Source organism: Malaya genurostris, chromosome 1 (assembly GCF_030247185.1).
Source record: "Malaya genurostris strain Urasoe2022 chromosome 1, Malgen_1.1, whole genome shotgun sequence".
In the NCBI taxonomy this organism is placed as follows: Eukaryota; Metazoa; Arthropoda; class Insecta; order Diptera; family Culicidae; genus Malaya; species Malaya genurostris.
The window spans coordinates 91,505,064-91,523,437 of record NC_080570.1 but is presented as its reverse complement, the minus strand read 5'-3'; the positions used below and the strand labels follow the sequence as shown (position 1 = coordinate 91,523,437).

At 38.6% G+C, this 18,374-nt stretch overlaps 1 protein-coding gene across 1 annotated transcript in view; it reads right to left on the bottom strand.

Moving 5' to 3' along the window:
- Positions 1-11,442, bottom strand: part of LOC131440716 (cell division cycle and apoptosis regulator protein 1-like) — a 62,285-nt gene extending 50,843 nt beyond the window's left edge. The window contains exons 1-2 of the mRNA XM_058612235.1: positions 11,103-11,442; positions 10,495-11,048 (exon numbers count right to left, since the gene is read on the bottom strand). Of these exons, the coding sequence (XP_058468218.1) occupies positions 10,495-11,048; positions 11,103-11,217 (669 nt within the window). The 5' untranslated portion in view covers positions 11,218-11,442. The remainder of the gene's footprint in view (positions 1-10,494; positions 11,049-11,102) is intronic.
- Positions 11,443-18,374: the final 6,932 nt, after the last annotated feature.

Below are 18,374 nucleotides of genomic sequence, written 5' to 3'. Positions count from 1 at the left end.
CGTTTGTACAGCAGCGTTGACATCATCATTGTCGAGAATTTCCTCCCAGTCAATATGTATTAGAAAGTCGGTCATTTTAGTGTAGTCGGTCGATGATGTCGGTCGTGTTGTAGCCATCTGGTGGAAGATCAGAGTTGAGCACAATATGAAGTGGCGGGTGATGTCGAACAGATTTGACCAAAGGAAACGGTGAGGCACTAATTATAGGTGCAACATCTGCTCTGCTCGAGAAGCATAGATCCAGCATTCGGTCGTTTTCGTTGGTAACAGGATTCGATTGGCGAAGTAAGTTCACACTATAACCGTCGAGTAAGGTCGTAATGCCAACATGGAATGTTGAAAGCGTCGGATCAACGAAAAAGAATCCACCGGAAGTTTCTTGCCATTTGATTCCGGGAAAATTGAAGTCTCCAACGATTAAAATTTCGTCGATTGGACGCGCGTGAGTTGAAAATATTTCATGAAGGGACTCTAAGTGAGCATTGATTAGAGCAAGATCGCGACATCGATCAGGTGGAAGATACACTACGCAGAGGAAGATTGTGAACTCGGCGAGCTTGACACTGATCCACAATTGCTCGACACGACTACCAGGCGTTGATTCGATCAACTGCGCTTCGAAACGTCTATGTACCGCAACGAGCACTCCGCCTCCGATAGATTTGGGACTGTTAAGAGTACTGCGATCGGTTCGAAAAACTTGGTAACTGGCACCAAACCCCTGCACAGACAGTGTGTTTTCTCGGAGCCAAGTTTCGGTGAAAGCGATAATGTCAAAACAATCGTCTGAACTTGCTAACAGATACTCGTCGACACATGAGTTCATACCACCGACGTTTTGGTAGTAAATCTGCAGATTGTAGTTACTTGATCGGACTTGCGATGGAAGGCTGGAAACTGGGATCGGATCAGTGCTAGAACCGTTCAATGCAGATGAGTACTTGCCATTTGTGGTGGTTTGGAAGACCCCCTTTTCGTTTCCGCACACAGGACCGGGACGGCTGACGATCGCTGGCGGCAGTGGCTCGACTGTGGGGAACGTATCGGGGGCTTCCATGATGCTAACTATGTTGCGTCCCAGTCCAACCTCAAACGATAAATCATGCGCATCAATGGTGCTGGGCAGCAAGAGGTTTCCAACGAGGGGCTGACATCTACAAACGCGAGCAAGATGAGGACTTGGATGCAAAGAAAAAAGACAATACTTGCCGTGGAGGAATGTTTGGAAGACTCCTTCATCCCACCCACACACAGGACCATGACGGCTGGAGAACGCTGGCTGCAATGGCTCGACTGTGGTGAGGGGTTCAGGAGCTTCCAAAATGCCTATAACAGTGCGTCCCGGTATGTTTCCATGCAATCTCATAACGTCATTGGTGTTGTCAAGAGGGAAAAAGGCGATCCAGGTGTACCTTGCTGTTCCATACTCACAGGCGTACTACGGTCATTCTTATCTGGAGTAGGCGGAGAAACATCGATAGGCGGACACCAGACATCCTGCTTCCGGTTGTCCTCAAACTCGCGAAAGAGGACACCTTGAGGCCATGTGTCAGGATTAAGTGCAACATCACGATGCTTAGCAGGAATTCCAACTTTGAAGGAAACAAAGTTCAGGGTGTTGACGTCCATTCCTTTTTTTCACCAGCGGGATGACCGAAATTTCGTCATTGCAATTCAGTCCATCTTTCGTTAGTTTTTCGACCATCTCTTTACTAACGCTGGGATGAAAGCGGGAGAGGTAGATCCATGCAAGAGGGGAAGCTAGCGGAACCGTTGCAATATTGCAGTTTTCGGCTGGTTTCTGCCCACCCATCAATGAACAGCTTGTCTCAAATACCTCTTCGCGACGACGTTTAGCAGATGGACGAGAAACTGGATTCGCTGGCACCGATGACGAAGTAGAAACGATGCGAGACAGGCGAGATATTTGCTGGCTATTTTTTGTTATTTCGGCTTTCAGCTCAGCACATATTGACTCAGTTTTTTCAGCAATAGCTGAGACAGCACACCCAATGGAGGAAACTGTCTCGCGAAAACGAGCAAGTTTTATCAATTTACAACATTCGTCACAAATCCAGAGCAAATTGGGGTTCTCGTCAATTACTTTTAAAAACGGCTTGTTTAGTTTTGCGCACTTCATGTGGACTACATGATTGCAAAAACCCGAACACCCTATGAAATCATCTTCTGATTTAACGGTTTTAGCACACCGATCACAAGCACTAGCCATCGTGCGCAAAATTCACAATGCTGACACTGAGGTTCAGATGGCGCTTTGAACGGGAAAAATAGAGTGAGTAGTTGGATTTCTATATAAAACGAAATCTTCGGTAGCTGGCACTATCGCTCCAAACAAATCACATACAGCGACCAAACGGATCGAAAAAACACTTCGAAGTCCTTCGCCTCGACACGACACGAAACACAATCCAGATCTCGTCGAAATCGTGAATAACGCAGTGGGAAAAACGCTCAAAAAACTTCGTTCACGTTTGCCACACGAGGAGCGATATTTACAATTCATATCCCAATTCACAACGGACATCAGGCACATCAGTGGTAGAGATAATATCACCGCCGACGCGCTATCGCGTGTTGACAGTATACTTGCTCCAACGTCTGTTGATTTCGGAGCAATTAGTCGTGACCAGAAAAACGATACGGAATTATATGCTTTAATGAAATCCACCAACACATCTTTGAAATTCGAACAAAAATACTTACCCGACCGCAGTAATCAGATATATTGCGACTTTTCGACAGGTCGGCTTCGTCCATTTGTACCAAAACCTCATCGCGTGGATGTTATGACCCATTTCCATGGGATAGCACATCCCGGAACACGAGCAACCAGGAACTTGATAACGCAACGCTTCGTGTGGCCTTCCATGAACTCCGATATCAACAGCTTCGTCAAGCATTGCGTGTCATGTCAGCGTTCGAAGGTACAACACCACACTACGTCCCCTCTGGGAAAGTTCGATCTTCCAAAGGCTCGGTTTCAACATGTTCATATTGATATTGTCGGACCACTTCCTCCGTCGCAAGAGCATCGATATCTTCTCACGATGATTGATCGGTTTACTCGCTGGCCGGAGGTTGTTCCACTGATGGACATCACAGCAAACACTACAGCACATGCGTTGTATTCACATTGGATCGCAAGATTTGGCGTTCCAGAAATCATTACAACAGACCAAGGCCGCCAGTTCGAATCGGAACTGTTCCACGAGTTAACTAAAATGCTCGGCGTTCACCACATCAGGACAACTGCGTACCACCCGCAAGCTAACGGAATCGTCGAAAGGTTCCACAGGACTCTGAAAGCCTCAATTATGTGCGTGAACCCAAAGAATTGGTACGTCGAATTACCGATGATCATGCTTGGACTACGGGTTGCATTTCGGCAAGACTTAAAGTGTTCGGCGGCAGATTTGGTATACGGTCAAAGTTTGCGCATTCCTGGTGAATTCTTCGATTCTCCTACCTCCACAGTTGATCGAACGGATTTTTGTAAACAGTTGCATCGCACGTTCGAAAAGGTGAAGCCACCCAAACCAAACCGACATGGTCATTCGAAAGTATTCGTCGCAGCAGAGTTAAATTCTTGTACTCACGTGTTTGTCAGAGTGGATTCGGTGAAAAGACCCCTTCAACACCCATACGAAGGTCCGTATCAGGTGGTGAAGCGTGATAATAAATTCAAGGACTTGTTGATTTCCGGAAAAACCCAACGAATATCCATTGATCGATTAAAGCCTGCCTTCACATGCAACGCAGATTTGAAGGATTATCCTCCGGACGATTGTAAAACTAAAGTTACACCAAGCGGACACCGTATCAGATTTCTTGTGTAACTGGGGGGGCTCTGTGGGATGCGAACGAGTTGCATACCACCCTGAAAACGTAGGTAGCGAGAGTTGTCAAAAAAAGAGTGAATTACCGCGTGCGCGGAGCTAAGCAAGAGAGAATAAATATTACAGTCTTCAATAGTAAAAACGTATCTGATCTTTATTCAACCGGTTCGAAACGCCACAACTTTTTCGAACAGCTTGGGGATAGCGCTTATACAAGTTATACCACGGTAGTTGATTATATCTCTTTTGTCTCCTTTCTTGTAGACCGGAAACATGAATGAAGCTTTCCATAAATTGGGGAATACTCCCGTAGCTAGTGACATATTAAATAAACGGCAAAGGGGGCAATTAACCCGGTTGAACATTTTTTTAAGATGACTGCTGGTATGGCGTCTGGGCCTGCAGAGGCGGAAGCCTTCATACTGACGATTGCCGTTTGTATCAATTCCTCGTCTATATTGATCGAGTGCAAAGCATAATTGGATACAGGAACATTATTCGCGGCGCATGCTATTTCCTGCGGAGATAGAAATTCGCAAGAGAAAACACTTGCGAACCTTTCTGAGAACAGCTGGCAAATTTCTTGAGTAGACGAACCAATACGATCTCCGAATTGCATTTGTGATGGCAAACCAAATTCTTTCCTTTGCGCATTAACATGCTTCCAGAAAGCTCTCGGGTTAGATTTCATTGTACGTTGTATATTATTTAAATAGCGTGCATGGCAACGCTTCGCGTTTTTTTGTATATCTGATTTATCTTCACATAACGATTTCGCAAAACACATCCACCATGTTTGGAGTATTGTTTCAGAGCAGCTCTTTTGGTAGTTTTCAAATGTCTTAATTCAACAGTTTGCCACGGCGGATGCCGAGAATTTCGTCTAGACCGTTTTGGTACGAAGTAATCAATCGCATACATCGAAACATTAGAAAAGGTCTGAACAGCGGCGTTGACATCATCGTTGTGAAGAATTTCATCCCAGTCGATGTTCGATAGGAAGACAGTCATTTGTCCTGAATATTCGAAAAAGAGGACTACTATTATCAAGAATTAGAATAAATTGACATCTTATGAACCGCTAAGAAACATTCGAAAATTTTCCGATCTGATCAGGTACCGGCACTGGTGTTATGCACATTGCATTGATGACGAAACTGATTCGGACAGGTGTAAATGCACTCTTAGGTCGAGAAAGGTTTGAAGTTCTCCAGGCTGGACACAGATGTCACCTTTTAACTGAAAGTATGAGATGTGTGCTTCTGGAATAGTAAGGTTCACGTAGACCAGTTCATACAATAACACCTAGTATTTCCATACGGAGTACATGTAATTCATGTTAAAAGCAGCAAACTTTGTAGTTTCCCTTTCCACAATATCTTATTTCTTTCTTACTTTAGCTTCATCACTCTCAGCACGGAACTACGAATAATAAAATACTCGATATATTTCTCAAAGGACCAAAAAACTACTCATAGTCCTGAGCACATTGCAATGATTATGACAGAACGGATACTACCCACTGATTTTGAACTAATCTGCACTGACGTGTCTAAGACGAAACGTAAAAAAAAGTAAAAACGGTTATGTGCCCTAAACACAAACTTAGGATCAGTGATGGCATTTCACCAGAGTGATACACGCTGGCGTCAGATTCTTGTCTATACAGGGGATGTAAAAAGCGAAACATCGCACAAAGAGGAAAGTTCACTTCTTCTCAGTGTCGAGATGCCTTGCTATGACAATCTTTTTCGCAGCAAGGAAAAACTATACTTTAACGATAAATTGCACTTTTGCTGAATATGCGTGGCCCACGCTTCTCTCATGCGAACCGTACACCAGTGTCCTAACCGGCGTGCGCACTTCGGAGAAAATATCTTCATCCACCTCAGAGAATTTCAGAGCTCTGCTCTAGTAAATTAGTGTGATTGAATGCTAGAGCTGAGCTAAAACTGAAGCTGAGCTTTATATAAGTGGTGTATATGTGTATATATCGTCCCGGGTTGACGGTTCAATGATTAGGGCACTGGTCTTACAAACCAGTTGTCGTCGTATGTTCGAGCCCCGACCGGGAAGGATTCGTAGTGTCAGTAGAATCGTAGCACCAGCCATGCAATGGTGCAATGTTCAAAACGACGAAAGACACTCTTTGTTTACTTTCTTTTTCGTTTATTGCGAAATATTCCTGCTTTTTCGGTAATTTCTTCAGTGCATATTAAAAGATGATAGCTTTAGTTATTATTATCGGTAAAAATTGAAGAGAAGAATTGTTAAGAGTACCGTAATAATTTTGTTTGTGGGTTTACCGGTCGAGCAGCTGAATAGCATATTCTGAACCGGGCCCATTCAGGGTATACAATTGGATAAATTTAGGTACATTCAAGCTTCTACCAATCGGAGATTGTATTTACACCTGTCCGAATCAGTTTAGTCGTCATTGCAATGTGCTAACATCAATGACAGTACCGAACCGGATCGGAAAGGTTTGAAAGTTACTTCACGGTTCATAATAAGTCAATTTATTCGTATTCCTAATAATAATAGTTTTCCTTTTCAAATTAAATTCATCAGCTCAGGACGAATGTGATTTATTAATATTTACCCAAACAGCATCAAGTTAATTCACATTGATGCCAATTCCAGCCATACGAATGCTTGGGACCACCTAATGCGTGTTTTCTATTTCAAACAATATTAGTCACATCCACTCCGTCTTCGGTCCAGAGAGCATAACCGATTTTCATTTTTTACATTTATAGGCGAACGATTGATCTCGGTATGGTCTGACTGTATACAACTTCTTTACCTTGTAAGAAGTGTAAATTGATTCCCACCCCTATCCACAATGCGGGGGTAAAATGTGAGAGCTGGATAATATGACGTCTTTGGAGTAACACACAAATAGATGTCCCGTACGCAGGAGCGTGGAAGGGGTCGTCTAAACAAATTGAAAATTCTTCAGTAATCACCTGTAATCATCCGGAACCGGAAGATGGATCAATATGGTATTCAACAATTTTCTATGGCGGCAGGTTTTACTTACAATCTCAGAAAAACAGCCATAGTTGAAAAACGCTAAACGCTCTTTCGCTAATCCTTCATGAATTTTCAAGAAAAAAAAACATCAGTTTGTTTAGAAAATAGTTCTAAACTGATTTTTTTTATTTGTGCGCAATGACGGACGAAAACTGCTTTTGTATTTTGAAACAATGGGCGATTTTCTAAGATTGCCTCATAACTTTTCGTTTTCCCTTTTTTTTGTTGTAAATACACTGAGGTCCTTTTTTACGCGGAGGATACCTACCGCGTAACTTCGGAAGTCCGCGTAAAAAAGAAACGCGTATCTTTTGAAATTCGCGTAAAAAACCGCGTTTTTATGCTAAACTAGCTGACCCGTCGAACTTCGTCTCGCCTGAAATTATTTTTTTAAATTTGTGTTTTCGAACAGCAGAGTTGCCAAACGTTAATGTTTCTTTCCATTATTTTACTGATTACTTGGCTTACAATAAACGAATTACGACAAATTCATATCCAACACAATAACTTCGTCCCGAAGAAGAAATATCATCAAGAATTATTGTGGATATGTTCAATGCTTTTGTTACGCAAAAACTAAACAAATACACCGTTTGCCATCTCATCCTTCGAGTCAGTGTATTAAACAGAGATTGTAGATCTCTCTCAAACTAATGATTTGACATGTGGGATGATGGATTGGATTGAATCATATCTGACTGGTCGTAGTACGACCGTGAAATTTAGCGACTCCGTTACTCCATCATTCATCGTGAGCTCTGGCGTTCCTCAGGGAAGCCATCTAGGACCATTCATATTTTTGCTATATCTAAATGATCTGAATTTCGCATTGCAATGTATGAAGCTATCATTCGTCGACGATTTCAAGCTGTTTCATCTTATCAAAGATCTAAAAGACTCAAATTTCTTGCAGTTACAGTTGGATGTATTTTCTAACTGGTGCAACGTCAACAGAATGGTTATCAACGCCTTCAAATGCTTCGTTATCTCCTTCTCTCGTAAACGAACCACGATCATGTATGATTACACTATTTCGCAAGCTGTACTAAAACGGGAGACATCAATTAAGGATCTAGGAGTGTTATTGAATTCAAAACTTAGTTTCAAAGATCACATAGAATATACCCTCTCTAAAGCATTAAAGATGCTAGGATTCATCTTTCGCATCTCAAAAAATTTCAATAACATATACTGCCTGAAATCGTTATATTGCGCTCTAGTTCGCGAGTATGCTGTTGTTGTTTGGGCACCATATTATCAAACAGATAAGCTACGCATTGAAACTGTTCAGTGCAAGTTCATTCGTTTTGCTTTGCGTCGCCTGGAGAGATCCATTGAATCTTCCAAGCTACGAAAATCGTTGTAGACATACACTTCGATTTGCTATCTGTCCGTCGTGATACACAAAAAGCTGTTTTCGTCGCGGATCTCATCCAATCTCTAATTGGTAGTGCAGATCTCCTACAACAGCTAAGTTTTGACATTCTTCGGCATAATTTGCGGTTTAATCCCTTTCTCAGAATTCCTCGTGCTAGAACTAACTAAGGGTTCATTGAACCGTTTTCGAGTATATGTCGCGTATTCAATACTTGCTCTGATGGATTTAATTTCAATTTATCTCGTAACGCCATTAAAACCCGTTTTCTCCAAATCTTTTCCCGTTAGTTTTATTAGGATAATTAGTCAAAATGAATAGTTGTTAGTTAGCTTTGTAGTTTAAATAAGGGTAATTAAAGAATTCGTTATGTATCATTTGGTAAAATGTTATTTGTTGATACAAAAGATGAGAAAGTTTTATGCCTGCTGGAGAAGGAGAACCAAAATCTCAGCTCCAGCAGGCTTTTCCCTTGCTCCTAAATAAACAAATAAATAAATTAACAGATGGATGAAAAAGAGATGACCAAGATACTTTAAATTGACTCCACAAATTTCCAAAAGCAGTTCTCGGGGATTGTTGTTTATCATTGAATATTAAGACTTATTTGTACTGAAGACGTTTAAAATTTAATAGCAAATCCTTAGGGATTATCGAAAGTAATAAACTAATTTGGAACGGTTGTCCATAACCTACTTCACCGCTACTGATATTACTTAGTCGTGTATGATGAATGTTCGTAGCAGGATAATGACAGGATCAATTTTCGATTAACGAATTAGCGATAAAATGAAAAATACTTGGACATTCGAAAGTTCAAATTACCCTTTTATTAAATATTGTGTCCATTAACTTTGACATGAACGCTATATTCGTTCAAGAATTGTATCAAAAGGCCTCTCATTCGTCGAGCCACCACATCGGTTTGCTTAGTATTCAGTCCTGAGAATCAATATTCTGTTCTAGCGGAGTGAACATGAGGAGTGATTATTCTTATCGTTAAAGCCAATGTATAAAATAGTAGATCTCACAACTAATGGTTCTTACATGCCAATTCTCCTTCAGATATGATATTCACGATTCGCATATGGTAATTCGTCAAGTAATCCAAAGTTCGGAAAATGAAATGATTTGGCTTAAGCAGCTTACAAATGTCATGAATACCATAAATATTTTCATCTGAACTCATTATTTCAACAGCAGAATCTATCATTGATACGTAAAAAAATCGTTACATAATTTGATTTGTTCTATTCACGGCCACGATGGCCAACATAATTCATCTAACTACATCTACTGGTAAATGACATTAGAACTTGTGCTTCTGTTTACGGTATAGCTAAAACAGTCATTTGGCAAGTAATGATTTTGATACCCTATTAAGCACGTGTTTCCAAATGACGAATCAATCATGCATGTAAAATCTCCACCCAAATCTACTCGTTGCGCGCCAAACGATTTTCCAAAGATCTAGTATTCTTTTCTTCAACGGCGAAATACTGAGCATCTCCTTGCGCGCCAAACATCAATTGTAGATCTAGCGATCATTGGCGACTTTTGCAGTGGAAAATTCCATCGTCCATACAAAATAACTTTATTGGTTTTTCCCACTTTTCCGGTAAGTTTTCCTAATTTTTTTGATGTACGAACCCGGTGTGGGTAAAAACTGATCAAACAAAAAAAAAGCATCTCAATCCGTCCACCCGTTCTTACGTGATGCGATTACAAAGAATGATCTCTGCATTTTTATATATATAGATATCTTAGAAATGTCAGAGATTTCAACGTTTCATGCATTTCTGAGACAAAACAATAAAAACGCGTAACTTCATCTGATATCCGCGTTGAAAAACCGCTTAATTTTGGAGCAAAAACCGCGAAAAAAGGAGCATAAAAAGAAATCGCATAAAAAACCGCATAAAAAGACCTTAGTGTATCCCTCAATAATTCCGGAACTGGAAGTCTTATCCAAATGATATTCAACAATATTGTATGGAACTACAAGGCTTTGAATCTAAGCTTGTAAAAATGTTACATACATACATACACACGCACACACAGACAACTCTATGATCTGATGAAACATCCTTCCGGAATAATATGAATAGTTTTGTTATTTTAAAATACAAATCAAATAGGCGGCAGTAGTGAGTCCCTGATTTTCAATGTACAGTAAATACGAAATTTAGTTTAAAATAAGCTTTTCATTTAGGAGTGTTTACTTACATCAGTATCTCGTTGACGAGAATCATGATTCGAGCGGTGTCCATGTCGATCTGGTGATTTTCGACATGGTGAGTATCGGCTTCGTCCTGAACGATCGTTATTTGTGTTTTGTCCAGACCCATAACTTGAAACATGCCTCGACGAATTACTGCTACTGTTTGCAGTATTAGATGATGCGGATTGCAGTACTTGAACACGTGTTGCATTCCATTTGAAAGGCATATTTTGATTGTATGCTGCCTCAACTAAGACCCGGTCACCTGATTTTGGAAATGTTCCCTTGCAAACATTTTTATGGAAAAATACCTCCTCGTCGATAAATCCAAAGTCATTCTGAACTTTAGTGACATGACCGGTTCCACTAAAAACACGTTGATTAGGACTAAATTTTGATGTATTCTGACCAGGTTGTGAGGAAGGTGGCTGTTGCTGATTTTGGAACGCAATTGCGTTGATTGTACGAGATGTAGGATATTGAACTGGTTGCGAATAAATTTGCTGTTGCTGCAAACCCATTTGAGGAAGCAGGGATAGGTTTTGTGACTGCTGAAGTCCTGTTGTTAAAATTAATTGTTATACACATACAAAAACATTTTTATCAAGAATACCTAGATTTTGATTGAAAACTGGTTGAGTTTGTGAAAAACTGACAAGCGCTTGCATTCCAGCAATATTTTGACCGGTGTTTCGCTGCCATGGTGGATTTTTCTGATTGAAGGCCATCTTGGATTTTCTTCGATCGGGAAATTTCTTAGCTCAATTCGAGTCCTAAAGAACTAAAGTATCAGTTACCTAATGGTAACACTACGCTCTACTATCCCTCAAAATACGTTCAGAAATAGAAAAAAATCTCACTTATCAGGCCAAAATTCAAAATTCGATTATCTTTTTAACTTTGACAAGCTAAACTGTACTAGTAAACGAATGAACGTTATACCAAAACCAGTGTTGCCAATGTTCCAGATTTATCAGGCATTTTCAGATTTTTCATATTTTGACCAGAGTTGCCAGGTTATTTTTTCAAAAATCTGGTAAAACTCATAAATTTATCTGGGCTTTGCTGGGTCTACACTGCTAAAAATCGACACTTTTTTAAAATGTGTTTCTCTAAATACACTTCAAGTTCTAAACTCACTAACATTTCAAATACGCTTCATTTGTGCTTCAAAACTTTAACGCATAAAAATTAAGTATGTCGTCATATGGCTCAATCAAACATCATCACATTTTAATCTTAAGTGCAGACATGTTGATATCGAATGTTTCTAACATAAGATTAAAGTGGGTAACTTTATGACATAAATCAATATCATAACATGTCAGTTGGAAGTGTCACTGTTTTGATGTATATATGTTTTGTCAATAATCTGTATAGTTCCTGATAATTGCGGCAATACTAAGTGTCAAGCATATTATAAAAAAGTTTCGAACACAATGGCTGCAAGATTCTTCGTGGGAGTGATTGAATCAGGTTTTCTACCTCATACCTTAGAAATTCTACACAGTAAGTATATTTATTAAATTATCGGTGACTTTTCGAAACACCGTATCAGCAAGTGACAGATTCTTTTTGTTTATTTTCATCTCTTTTACATTGCATGAACTAAACATGAAAACATAAACTATCAGTTGGTACTTGAACTTGCAGGAGAAAATAAACGACGAGTCATTTGCTGATCCCAAGTAACATTTTTAATATTAATAAATACTTGTAGCTGTCTTCAATGCTACATAATAAATCTTGCATTAAAACTTTAAACTCCACGAAAGCCTACTGAAAACCTCTATAAGAACATGTTCCTGCCAAGTGGACCATTCTTCATAAGGTTTATAAAGCAAAGTGAAGAATCAGCATAAACCTGCGTTAAAACTCCAAATTCAAGAAAATTTTGAAACCAGCTTTACGATCAACATTAAATTTATTCGGATGGAATGAATTCCGCTATGAATAAACTTTCGTTTTGATCATATTTTTCATGGCTATGTGTTTGTCACTTAATGTCTGCTTTGAATGCAATCAGTAAGAATTTATTAGATTTTATTTACGAGTTTGAGGCTTTTTCCGAACGTAGAAATTTCATGCGCTTTTATTTTTATCGTGAATGTATGGATAAAAATATGAATTATAACTAATCGCCTTGAAATAAATGCGGTTTTTGCGAAAGTCTTCATAATTTATGAACATTATTTTCTGTGATTCATCGTCATTTTTGTATAAAACTGTTTCGTGGCGTTAAAACTTGTGCATACGTCCTGAAAATGAATCATGAAAGTCCATCATATTCCCCTCTTTTTTTGCATTTCGAATTTTATTTGATGTCAATAAAAGTTACGGTAAAAAACATAATAATGGCGGCCATGAAATTTCCTTTAATGCAAATTACACTTAACGTAAGATGCAATAAATCAAATAGTCCACAACAAATGTGTCATAAATGTACTTTAGAACCCTCAAAATTGCTCTGAGTGAAACTGTCATCCAATGAACACACACACACAAGACTAGATTTATGAAAGAATTTAACTGACAATAATGTTTTAAAGAAAATTATTGAAAGCAATATTAAGAGGGTTTGCATGGTTTTATTCTAGTGCTAATTGTTTTATTTTCAGCCAAGTTGTTAGTCTAGGTAAAGGGTTTTATAGAAGCTTTAAAAACTATGATATTACTTCTCAAAAGAGGCACTTATTATAGTTGTCATAAAACAGGTAGTAATTGAAAAACCAATTACAAAACTCCTATAAATTATAATCAAAACCATAAGGCATTCGAATTGTTACTTGGGATGAGTCTTTCAAAAGTTAACCGAAAATTTTGATTTATATTTGCGTGACTCATAAAATGTTTGTGTTTTCAGCTAATGGAAACAAAATCATTCATTTCATTCAAGGCTGTGTAAGTTAGTGATAAAGAAAATCAGACATATAACATATGCGAATAAATAAACTTGAATAAACTATGTTCAGTACATTTTTAAGAACTTCAAATATTTAAATGATGACATTTGAATTTCGAGTTCCTATGCACCTCTTATGAAAATGCATTCTATATAAGAATTAGGTATAAATCTGTTAAAATCTAAACTTTTTCATCCGTTCATAAACCAAGATTCCCCAGTGTATAGTACTGTAGTTGAGCAATCCGTGACACCAAAAGCGCCGTCTGGTGTAGAACCCGCATACGCATGGCTGCCAGAAGGCTAACTAAACGGTGCCAGCTGGAAAAATATGGCTGGCAGACATTCTGGTGACCGACTGCCTCACCGCTGCCAGATATACAACTCAAACGATACAACCGTATCCACCAGGATTTTTCCACATTTAAATCTTTGACATTTTCAGCGAAGGTGAAAAGATGAACTTAGCCAGGCGGCTAACTAAGATACAGGCGACTTTGTTTTGTCAAATTGGATTTGACAACCGTCACTGAATCAATTTTGGTAGTCGTCTGGTGGCCATGGCTGCCCAAATAGCTAAAACGCTATGCGGGAATGGATGCGTAAATGCTCCTAAAATGCATGTATTGTCGCTGCAGCACTAATATGCAATTCGCTGGACAGTCAAGCGCAGCGACGTCAGTTGAACTGCCATTTCCTATACATCAACTGATAGAATCATGTTACTTTATACATATTTTGTTGTCTTGTTTATGAACCACGTGCTTCAACATAAATGAATACATTGTCTTAGCTCCACTATCGAAGCACATGACGATGGAATATCACTTTCTGTGTGCGCTTTAAGTTGATAATGTATGTTTAGGACCATAAATAACATTGATGCACAGTGAGCTTCGCTGGAGCAATATAATCAGGCGAGAGAGACGTCGCTGCTCATTTACCACAACCACAGTAGCATAAATCAAATAAACATAGATATCCCATTGTATGGAGACACTAACAGCGCTTCTTGTGAGAAACTTGTTTCCATTAGCTACTGTGCTTGTGTTAAATGCGCAGGCAACTTTGTACATGCATCTTAGGAGCATTTAAGCACCCATTTTACACCAGACGGCGCTTTTGGTGTCACGAGTTGCTCAACTACTTTATTTATGATAGTAGCTAATGGAAAAAAAGTAAAACCGTTTCTCAAGGGGCAAATCACTCTAAACTTTGTCTGAACTCAAACAAGTTTTACCGGGAGTAAAAAAGTTTAGCAGGGATCTCGCTGGATTAGAATGGGATTAGAGAAGTTTAGCCGAGATCTGGAAATGCATCATTTTGACATCAGAAGCTGTAAACGTGGGAGCAGAGATGCCAGATATTTTCATAGAAAATCTATATTGCTTTGTATAAAAAATCTGTATTTATCTGTATTCACTAAAGGAAGGAAATTTCGGAAAAAAATGATGTTTAAAGATGTTATTCCATTAGATTATTGTTATAGAATGGCAGATGCAAGGAGCATTCTTTTATATCGTAAGTCCTTGCCGCACTGACAAGAACATTCAAGGACGAAATTTAATTGTTTTTGGTATCAACCACAATTGAATTGTAAATCCATATACTTTTTTCGTTTGAAAATGATGACTTGGAATTCAAACGCCTTATTACGCAACGTCAAATCAGATCATACAACTTTTCAGTCTGACAATAAAGTTTCATGACGCTGCACGAAAAAATTTTCATTTTAATATGGGCAATCAAACACGCTTAGACGGAAAAGTTTCATTATTTCTTTCTTACTTTTTGTGGTATCTGTATAAATCTGTATTTAATTTGAGAAATCTGTATAAAATCTGTACTCTGTATTAAATCTGTATGCGCATGTAAAAATCTGTATAATACAGATAAATCTGTATAAATGGCATCTCTGCGTGGGAGCTCGAATGACCAGAGATGCCAGGTCTGCAGATTTGTCTGTAAATCTGCAGATTTGGGGTATAGTGCTGCAGACATTTTTTGTTGTGCAGACTTTTACAGACTTTTAAAATTCTCGCAGACTTTTGCAGATTTTTGAAATTCTCACAGACTTTCGTCTATATTTACAGACTTTGAAAATTTCCGCGACCTTTTTTTTTTTTTTTTTTGCTCACCAAGTCAGTTTTGCGTGTCATACTTTATATAGAAATTGCTGCCAGCAAGACATACTTCTGACTGCAGATTTTTTTTCAGATTTACAGACCCTGTCTGCAGATATTTGAAATTTTTACCTGGCATCTCTGCGAATGACAGATCCCACATTATCGAAATGACGGAATGAGCAATGAAATCTTACTCGACTGCATGATTTTTTAGTGCTCGATCGGTTCAGTGCTAGAATTTTCGCCTGAGTTGACTGCTCGATCAACCTGATTGACAGTGACATTTTAAATGTCATTGAATATTCGCTCATTTTATGAATGTGTTAGTGTGAAATTTATGCGACTTAAGCCATTTCACTACACTCCAGCTAGAGGATTGGATGATGCTGATTAAGGTAGGCCGTTTTGTTAATTTCCAGCGAATTTCAATAGTTTATGTTGGGATTCTAAGAAGAACTGGTTATTTACTAGTTCTGTATATCCGAAAAACATGAAGATTTAAACTTGTATATTCAGTTATATGTTTTCGTTTAAAAATAAACTGAAAATCAGCACGAAAACGTGCAAAATCAGGAAAGAAGAAGAAGAAGACGAATTGACAATTCAGTCCGCATCTTCTCACTCAATTCCGAATGATTTCCGAATCAACCGGTTGTAGGCGAACCGGTTCATTCGGAATCGGTTGTTGCACTGGAGTTGGAATTGATTCGGAATCCATTATGATTTCTACATGAAATTCCGAATGAAAATTTCTCGCCGATTCGGAATTGATTCGGAATCCATTCGGATCTGATAATGTGGGATACACTTCAAACAAGATTTGGCAAAACTAGGTTGGCTTAATTTTAAATTACCCAAACTTATCTAGACTAGTTGGGATTAAATGAGATTAGAGAAAATTATTTTGGAATGACATGAGTTTATTAGTATGAGATTGTCTAGAGTTTAGAGTGATTTGCCCCTTGCCGTTTCTCATTAAAAGCGCTGTTAGAGTCTCCGTACAATAGGAAATCTATGTATATTTGATTTATGATACAAGGAAATTTTTACGGGTTTCATTCTCAGTGAGCAAAAAAACGGTCTTCTTACCTATCTTATAGAGGCCAAAACCGTAAAGATCTAGCGAGGTCTGACAAAAGCTAGCAAAATTTGGAAAATCTGGATAAAGATCAGTTTAGTTTGACTTAGAGTGACTATAATCAGAGTGACGACAGCTGTTCGTTTGGAATGACAGCTACCAGTTCCAAACGAGCAAACGACCTGTTAATTCAATGTAAAGCTAATGGAATGTTTTGAATTGTTGTCAACATTACGGATGAGAAGTCGTCACTCTGGTTTTAGGCACTCTAGTTTGGCTGGCTAGCAAAACGAGAAAAATCTGACATTTGCCAGACAAATCTGGCAACCTGGAACGCTGATACTCTAAAGCGGCCCTTACACGAGATACTCTAAAGCGGCCCTTACACGAGAATAATTAATTACATTTATTATGATTACCGAGTAATGACATTTCAAATTTGTGTGGAAAATTTATCAAATGGAAATTTATCAATTGGAAATATTTACTACCCATACCGAGGAGGACGACAGATCTGTTTTTTTAAATACAACACGAAAAGTCTATGGAAAGGGGAAAAACTACATCTATCCAAACACCTATATCGATCCGTTTGAAAGTGTTTCTAACCGTGGAAAAGAAAGTCAAAGAACATGCGATCTCTTAAAAAGTTTCTGTTACTGTTCTTGACATTCACTGAGTGTGAACATGGAATCGTCAGCAGATTGACAAAATGAAATTAGGATTAAAAACTACAAGGATCAGCCCCATGGGGTTGTTCGAGCCGTTGATGTGGAACAAGGCAACCAAAATTTCCAATGATTGACATTTTCAATTAATCGTCACACTTTTAAATCCGCAAATGCACAAGAGTCTGCTTAGATTGGTCTTTATTAGGAACCAGCACCGAACTCGCGAACCCAGAATATAGACTCTATTTGTCGTGATTTGTATTCGTTTTGTAGCCGACGAAATTACATCTATAGCCCGAATATATGTAATTATATGTTTGTACATACTTGCAATACGGATATCGATATTTAAGCTTTTCTTCGCCAAGCTTGTGTTCAAATTTTGTATGCAAGCAGTTATTTTTATAGCGTTTCTCTACCATTAGTACCATTTCGCGATTTCGGTTGAAGCGATAAAATATTTCTCATTATCAATCGAGTTCATCGAGTCAAATTCTCAGGTGAAACGACATAACATGGGATTTCATCCAATCTTGCATGACACAAGATCAGAGCACACCAATAAAAGCTTCAAATCGTTCATGGCACTTTTTGTCTTGCTGTATAGCAACAACCTACCTCTAGCAAGCTACGCATAAGACTGAAACGTTAGCTATAATTTCGCTTCTATTTATAGATTCGCGTGCTTCCAACAGCTTCGCTTTTGCATCGATTGACCAATCAGAGCGCTGCTTTCCCTTTGATATATCGCTTACTCCTTCAAAACCGTCGACTATGGCAGGAAAATCCGGTATGCCGGAGATTTTTTGCAGCCAAAATAGGACATTGCTAGCTATTAATCAACATTTCAATGATATAAAATTAAAAATTCATGGCTATGAACATTCGAATCAATACGTAGAAATATTTCCAATAAAATGGTGACATAATATTAATAATTGATACAAAATTGACTGAGCTGTAGTTGTTCAAATCCTGACCACATTTCTACGTGTATTTTTCTTGAGTTTCTAGTTTGCACCGCTATATAGAAAACAAAAATGTGTTCCACATTAAAAACGTTGAAAATTTGTTTCCTTAATAGCTATAGGAGCATGAAGATTGATAA